At 45.3% G+C, this 7,896-nt stretch overlaps 1 protein-coding gene across 3 annotated transcripts; it reads left to right on the top strand.

Annotated features, from left to right (window-relative positions):
• Positions 1-168: 168 nt before the first annotated feature.
• On the top strand, positions 169-7,396 carry casp2 (caspase 2, apoptosis-related cysteine peptidase). Of its 3 annotated transcripts, none has more exons than XM_049026590.1 (11): positions 169-798; positions 1,231-1,384; positions 1,903-2,058; positions 2,192-2,264; positions 2,344-2,435; positions 2,600-2,779; positions 3,000-3,128; positions 3,222-3,312; positions 3,634-3,822; positions 3,906-4,015; positions 5,784-7,396. In XM_049026590.1, exons 2-11 carry the CDS (start codon positions 1,232-1,234, stop codon positions 5,916-5,918), a joined length of 1,308 nt encoding a protein of 435 aa, XP_048882547.1. In that variant the 5' UTR covers positions 169-798; position 1,231; the 3' UTR covers positions 5,919-7,396. The 3 variants fall into 3 exon arrangements, with proteins under 3 accessions (XP_048882547.1, XP_048882548.1, XP_048882546.1); XM_049026591.1 differs by lacking the exon at positions 169-798 and adding an exon at positions 4,162-4,237 and having other exon boundaries at positions 808-1,384; positions 5,784-5,919; XM_049026589.1 differs by lacking the exon at positions 169-798 and having other exon boundaries at positions 810-1,384.
• Positions 7,397-7,896: the final 500 nt, after the last annotated feature.

Raw genomic sequence — 7,896 nt, 5'->3', positions numbered from 1 at the left:
CTTGGACTGAGAAGTCCTGTCTCTTGCCAGTATTTTACGACCGTGCTAGCCAATCATAGGCCCCTCTTCAGTAATCTGGGACTCTAATTTGTCCACAGAACGTCACTCAAACTGGAACCGCTTCCTGATTGGTGGAACCTCATGCTCATCATTGTGTTCCAACACTGCCTTACATTTGTAATCGCGCGGAAGTGGCGGGGAGGCTTAGAACGATAGGTTACCTCAAATTATTTTAACTTAGGAAAAATATTTTGGTTACCTATACTTAAAAAACGCAACTAGTATCTTTAGTCTTTCTCGTTGGAAATTGCGTCCAAATATATAGTTTTCTTCCGTAGACTTCTTCGTCTGTCTTATTTTGTTTTGGTAAAGCCTGCTAATGTTAGCCTGTCAGTGCTTTTACTTAGCTAACGAGCACGAGTCGAATTTTTTTTGTTTGTTTTAAAAATAACTGCCTCAACTTGTTATTTTGTAACAATAGCCAGATAATTTCCGAATAACGTCTATGTGTGCTTATGGGTATTCTTTAGAAAAAGAAATATTGCCAGGTATTTTCTGTAGGCTGCTCTGGAATTTTTAACTACAGAGTTGATGGTATTTCGTGTGTTTTGTGCACTTTTCCCATTCCCAAGCAAGTTCTTTGCAAGAAAGTGGTATTTTTTTTAACGTTGACGGGAGTTGCTTAACTACACTGCAGTTTTAATAGCAACAAAATACTTCACAAGTTATATATATAAATACTAAATGACAATTTAGTATTTAAAGTTAACCTTATATTTGAGCGGGACTACAAGGAAGGTAAATGTATTTCCCCCATAGTGTTTTCGCTAACGTAGTCTTAAATTATCTCTCGTTGGCTGATTAGCTAGTCTGTACTTAAAAATGGACCGTGCACCTGTAGCAGTGTACACTCATCCACAGAGTGCCTAGTTTAGTTACTAACTTTGAAAGAGTTATAGTATACCACGTTTCAGCCGTTGCTGTAATTTTTACATCTAAATAGTAATATGGGTATAATGCATTTCGTGGCCTCATTAGATATTTTTTTGAAGTGGATGGATAGATAGATGTGTCAGCTATTGATTCTTAACTCCACGTTAATTTTGGACATATTGGACAAATTCTGTAATTTCCTTTAGTAAACAGTTAGAGATCGCAGCTTTCCATAGCGCTGACCTGATACCGATTTCATTCGTGAAAAATGAGTGGTAACCTTGGGTTCTGTGGCAGGATGCTGGGCGAATGCGGCATGCAGGAACAAGAAAAGCGGGCGCTGCGGAAATGCTCCGTGTCACTCTGCAACCAGCTGGTGGTGGACGAGGAGCTGCTTCAGATGCTCCAGGCCAATGACATCCTCACTGATGGAATGGCTGAGGGGATCCTGGTAATTAAGCGCTCCAGGGCACCTGCCCCAGTTCAGCAAAATATGGTCATCTTCCAGACCCTTATGCAGTACAGGAGTCCTGGGAGCCTTCACACTATAGTACCGGGCTTTTCAATCCTTATACAGAGACCCCTAAATGAAAAATAGACTGGAGCCAGGGACCGGCCTACCACTAATGCATGAATAATTAGTGTCCAGGAGGTTTTAATATTCCTTGCTCCAAACCAGGGGGCATTAATGTTTATGACGTTGAGAAATACCAGCATTTCATCTTTTTATAAATAATTTCTGCCGACCCCTGGTTCTCTGCTATCCCCGCTATTGCCCAGTCACAGTGCTTTCCTATTTGGATGAGTTCGTCTTCAGTGCTGTTGTGCAGCATGGTTCACTAGGGGACTTTCTTATTATTGTGAGACAGGGACATGAGCAGTGGCACGATGCAACCTGTTCAGGCCTTATTGTAATTGTAGTGAGTCGCAGTATTAACGTTTTTGTGCGTATTTTGTTTCTCACCTCAGGCGGAGCAGACCTCCCGGAAGAAGAGCTGGCGTCTGCTGGCCCTGCTTCCGAAGAGAGGGCCCAAGGCCTTCAGCAGCTTCTGCTTGGCCCTGATAGACACTGAGCAGCGGCACCTTCACGACATGCTGATGGACCAGATGAAGAGGGGCAGGGAGGTGAGCACAGGGAGCATGTCCCTGCAGCCGATTTCGAGGGGGGGAGCTAACGGTAAGCCAAGCGTCTGGTGCCTAGGATGGTTCAGCTCTGGCCAGGGTATTGTTGATGCTGGTACCTCCATACATGTTTCAGGACTGCGTGGAATCCTGTCTGCCACTGCCCACCCAGGAGGACTCGGCTAGAATCAAGAGAGCCAGGACTCATGGTCGGTAAACATCTGAGCATGGGGTGAAGGAGCATTAAGCACATAAGTGCCAGATTGAGACGAATTTGTGGCATTTCAGAATCCACAGAGATGTTCCTAGACGCAGACAGTCCAGTCATCACGGGTGTTCTCCCCTGTTCCAAGGGATTCTATGAAGCTCACTGCAAACAGGCAAGCACCATCTCTCAAAGCTTCTTGGTTTTTAGGGTTAAATCACTTCAGAAACTTCTGGGAACTGGCACCTTCACGTGAAGGTGTTGCCCCTCCCAGTTTAGGATTACCCCCTGCCTGCCTGTTCATATTGTGGTTTTAATTCCCCACCTTTTTATGAACAGGCATACAAGATGGTCTCTAGCCCCAGGGGTTTGGCTCTCATCATCAGCAACGTGAACTTTGACCGTGAAATTCCCGAGCTGGTCAGTCGGGTCGGAGGAGAAGTGGATGAAGAGGTTCTAAGCAGAGTTTTTGCAGATTTGGACTTCTCAGTTGGGGTATTCAGGAACTTGACGGCTCAGGTACAGCCAGCATAACATAACAGCCTGTGAAAAGAGGAAGACATGCTGCAGCTAGTGTGTAAATTATCCCGTCAGTTATAGATTTTGTTTGACATATAACTAATTGTCCTGTTCGTGGGTGTGGGGTACTTTACAGCCCCCTGTCACTAACCGCATTTTCGGATCTTGTGTCCTATGTTTACATTTTTGCCTACTTGGCGTCATTGTGCATCTCCTCCAGGGCATGAAGGAGTGTGTCGAGCAGTTCCGTGGGAGGCCGGAGCACCAGGTCGCGGACAGCTGCGCCGTTTGCCTTCTGTCTCACGGTGTGGAGGGGGCAGTGTATGGCACAGATGGTCAGCTCCTGGAGGTGAGCAGGATAACCATGAGAAATGTCAAGTCGCTTTGTCACCAAGAGGCCGCAGAACCATAAATATCATTTTTGTCTTGCTCTCTCTGGCAGTTGGACTGGGTATTTCAGGTTTTTGACAATGCACGCTGTCCCCAGCTTCAGAACAAGCCCAAAATGTTCTTTATCCAAGCCTGCAGAGGAGGTACGCTGTTGCCAGACTAATATTTTCATTTAATATTTTCCTTTTCTTTAGAAAATGTACCGGACGCATTCCTCCATAATTGAGTTGATCAGGTGCCGCTTTGTTTGCTTGTCATTGAAACCTAAACTTTTATTATTTTGTCCTGCCAAGGCCTGATGTTTGAAATCCGGGGTGAGGAAATGAGTTGAAAAGGTGAACTCTAGAAGCAGTCTGCTTTTTAACCCTTAGCTCGGTCATTTTACAGCAGCTTCACCTTATTTGAAGCGTGTTTCTGGGGCCTTTTGATGTGACCCTTGCTCACTCTATACTTCCCCTCCCCAGAGGAGATGGACGGCGGGATCGAGCAGGCGGATGGCAGGGAGCAAATGCGCTCCCCAGGTTGCGAGGAGAGGGATGCCGGGATAGAGGAGGAAAGGGAGACTGCTGTCAGGCAGGACAGGGACAGAGAGCGGCTGCGCGTGAAACTGCCTCAGCGCTCGGACATGATCTGCGGCTTCGCCTCTCTGAAAGGTGGGGAGGGGGCCGTTTCAGGGACATGAGCTCAAAGCAGGATTGCGGGAGAGCCATCTGACTGGCTGTCGCCGTGTTCGCAGGCACAGCAGCGATGAGGAACACGAAGAGGGGTTCGTGGTACATCCAAGAGCTGAATGCGGCCTTCAGACAGAGAGCCCAGGACACACACCTGTCAGACATACTGGTTCAGGTATCTTCCTCTTGCCCATAAAGGTTGCTGCTTTGTATTCCATATTTTTAAGCTCGGGCTGCGTCCGCCTGGAGTCATATTTGAGGACGTGCTGGCTTAATGGTTAAGCAGCTCCTTATTTTACTTTCTTCTCCTCATCATTGAAGGACTGTGGCCATTGCCTGTGCCTGGCTCACTAGTCAATTAACTGCAGGTGACTCATTCAGATGTTGGCAAAACTAAGTAAGCAAATGTCTTGTTAAGCCCTTCCTCATTATCTGTGTAGTAATAGTACATTTATTTCAGTTACATATTGATTCTTAACATGAATGAATAGTATTAAGATGCTGGGAGGAGACTGTAGTACTCCTGGAAACCCACACAAACATGGGAAGTACAAGCAAATTACACACACAACTTAAATATTCATTCATTTGTATGGGCTCGACCCTTATCCTAACTGACAACCCTAACCCTAAAAATAGGCTTTTGGCTGTTTTAGTGTTTTGATTGCATTCACAAATTTTTCTAAAATTGAGGTCACCCTTGTGGAGACCAAAAAATGTCCCCACAAGCTAAAAAGTAACAGGAATCTATCACATTGTGGGGAAATCTGGTCCCCATGGTGTAATAATTACAAACACAGGCGCACACACAACCGGGATGGGAAATCAAATCCACTACCATAGATTTGAAGGCTGCGGTGCTAATCATTATGCCACCCTTCAGTATCGCCAACTTTGGGAGTCAAGATCATCTGACCATTTAATATAGTCACAAATATAATCAGTACATTTTTATCATTGGCCCACCAGTATACTCCCATATACTATACTTCCCTCTTCAACTACAAATGTTTGGTTATGCTACAGTAGCAACAAGATAAGCCAAAGGGTTCTAAAACAAGTTACTTATTAATTATATGATGTCGGTGGTTAGATGAGAGCATAGTGAGATGGCTGAACTGAGTCAGGTGCACACACAAAGCATGAGAGAATTTAATCAAACTTCCAATCATAACTAGCACTCTGAAATTTGAAAGTTGTAGTAGCTACTTTATATGTAACTTTTGCCATTAGAGGAATTTATTTAATTAATTAAGAACCAGTACTAAAACAATTAGATGTTATAGAAGTACCCAACCATTTGTCATGTGCTTATATGGTATACAGCTAGAGCCAAAGGATGGACAGGGTAAACAGCAGGCTGTCTGCTGAATGGGAATCTCAACAAACCCGGGCAGGGAAAGACAGCTGGACGTGCAGAGGCAGGGAGAGGAATCCATGCTGTAGCTGTGGGGGTTTGAGCCACAGTAGAGTCTGGTCTGTCCAGTGGAAGCGTGTACATTTCGCTGATTGCTCCATCACATTTTTGCCTCCGTCAAAGAATGATGGGAACATGAAGAGGCTTGAATGTGACTTGAAAATGCCTTTTGGGTATCGGCCCCGATAAACATCTCACGGTAGCGCGTATGATGGACATGGTGGCGTTTTCAGATACAAATGCTAATTTCAGTCAGTAGGCTGCTGGTAGGAATGCTCTCAATGCTGGGTTTTCTATGGAAAAGCAGGGTGGAAACTAGAGGAAACGCTTTATGTATGTGTATATTTTTGGGGCTTATCGGGTTCAGTTTGTCAGCACAAGTGGTATTTTACCACCCTGCTAATCATATGCTGGCATGTCCTACCCAGCATTCCCTGACGTGTTAAAGCCATCAGTCAACTTGTATGTCGCCATCCGTCCTGAGCTGGGCTGTCTCTCCCCCCCCCCCCCCCCCCCCCACACACAGGTGAACGCCTGCATCAAGCAGAGGGAAGGCTACGCTCCTGGTACCGCGTACCACCGCTGCAAGGAGATGTCAGAGTTCACCAGCTCCCTGTGCAAAGACCTCTTCCTCTTCCCTAAGTACTACCCCGAGCAGTGACTCGCTACAGCGTGTATACTGGGTATCCCTTTGCCCTCAAAGGAAAGATGAAGACAAAGAGGAATCTGGATCTACACAATACAGCCAATCTCTGCAGTGTAGTGACAAGCGTCCAGAGTTGATTTGAGCACAACATACCAGCTCACATTCATTCCAGTTGACAATCTTCCTGTTGTCGTCACAAGGTTGAGGTGTCCATATGAGTTTTAAAATAACTACCATTTTATGCAGATAACTTTTTTTAACTGTTTTTCAGTTTTATACCCTGTTTATATACATCCATTATTTGTTTCTCCTAAACTGTATGTGTGACATTGGATCAATTTATTATTTAGGATGCAACAGCACTTAAGCCGGAAATGACCAGCTAGTTAAATAAAAGGCCCTGGGAAGACTACACAACAACCGTGTACCCGTTAAGCTTGATGAGTGTCACCTGGAAAGTGTGCGGGGCAGCGTTCCGTTATCGACATAGTGGGAAATGTGCCTCGGTTCCATTTAATTTGGTGTGGGTAAGCACTACGCTTCAGTGCATATCGATTTCACACAGGCGTGTACAGAGACGCGCATGCAATTTAATAAATGTGCGAATGCACAGTAAGGGATCAAAACAGATAATGGAGACGGGTGAGAACCTCTTCTGCTGTCTGAAATATCCCTCCGAGGCCACAGGCATATTGCAAATGAGTCTTTCCTCCCCTTTAGTTCTTGTTTTTAAAGGAATACTCCTTTTCTGCTGGTCCTCTGCACCCCAGAGAAATGGGTCCTGACAGACCTTTGAGAGTTTATTTAGAAAGGTTAAAGCACTATATTAGTGCCGCCCCTCCCCGTACATAAAGATTTAGAGTAATACTTCATTTACTGTATCCTTAACCACTGTTGAGGCATTAATGTCACTTCAGAAACGCTTGCATTAAGTGTGCTGTTTGGAGTCAGTCAGGCTGGTTCCCAGTTTTTGTGAGCAGGGAAAAGTTTCTGCTGGGATATCCGGTCTGTTGTCTTAAAACACTCCAGTATTATACTCTGTTAAATGCCAAAAATTCTCAGTACCATGTGTCTTGAAGGGTTACAGTATATTCATTTTAAGGCAACAGTACCGGATTGTTTCAGTGTAGGTGAAAGTTTGAGGAGGTGTGCGAATCTGGGGGAGAACGGTGCAGATAAACGGGTTCGTGCAGAGCTTTGCTGCAGCCTTTAGCAGCCTGTGTATATGTGCTCAGGAGCGATGGTCTGGGTGATGAGATGTTCTGTAGTGGCAAAGAGCAGAAGATCAAGTTAGCAGCCATATCACATTTTACTGCCTCCGTGCCGTCTTCGCCGGGCTGATGGTGCTGCAGGGTGCAGTTGCTTAGGTATAAAACGTGGAAATTAATGTAATTCCTGACTCGCGTGCCTATCTGCCAAATGTCAAGATGGATTTCTCATGGTGTTTGTTTTTTTTTATTTTTGTTTTTTAAATAAAAGGAATTTTAATCTGCTGTGCTTGCGGTCATTCTTCTGTCATACACATCATGTGAGTGTTAGCCGTTGCTGAGCTCAGAGCTTGCTCAGGTCCCCTGCTGTTGCTGCTGTCTACCATCCCATGTACACAGGAAGGCATGATATTGCCTTACCGCTCTCTGTGGAGTGGTAAATCTAGCCAGAGTATCACTTTAGTCGCTTCATTTCAGCGGTTCTGCTTTGCTCTTGGTGGCCCTGCTGTCGTTTTACGCTTAACACTGCTGTTTTACATGGTGCATCTTAAAGCTGTCACAGTTAATGGACCTGCCTGTACGGATGCTCCGAAATCGCCATGTCCCCCACTCCGAATACTAGACGGGAAGTCCCACACCCTGACGTGTCTTATCCCACGGGGAATGTTGGCGAGACCCGGCCACCATGTTTTTATTGCGGAGATACGATGCAAGTCTCTTCCCTTCGATCAGGTAGCTGACGTATGAAATACGACACCGATATGTAATGAAAACATCAGTTCTGA

The sequence above is a fragment of the Brienomyrus brachyistius genome, chromosome 9 (assembly GCF_023856365.1).
Source record: "Brienomyrus brachyistius isolate T26 chromosome 9, BBRACH_0.4, whole genome shotgun sequence".
NCBI classification, from domain to species: Eukaryota; Metazoa; Chordata; class Actinopteri; order Osteoglossiformes; family Mormyridae; genus Brienomyrus; species Brienomyrus brachyistius.
Note: the sequence above shows the minus strand (reverse complement) of the source record. Positions and strands in the feature narration are given on the sequence as shown.

Excerpts from the sequence above, each read along its gene's own strand:
- casp2 (XM_049026589.1), top strand. The coding sequence starts at position 1,202 with ATGAGTGGTAACCTTGGGTTCTGTGGCAGGATGCTGGGCGAATGCGGC. Across the intron at positions 1,385-1,902 it reads GAATGGCTGAGGGGATCCTG|GCGGAGCAGACCTCCCGGAA; the intron begins GTAATTAAGCGC and ends TTCTCACCTCAG. Across the intron at positions 2,265-2,343 it reads CAAGAGAGCCAGGACTCATG|AATCCACAGAGATGTTCCTA; the intron begins GTCGGTAAACAT and ends GTGGCATTTCAG.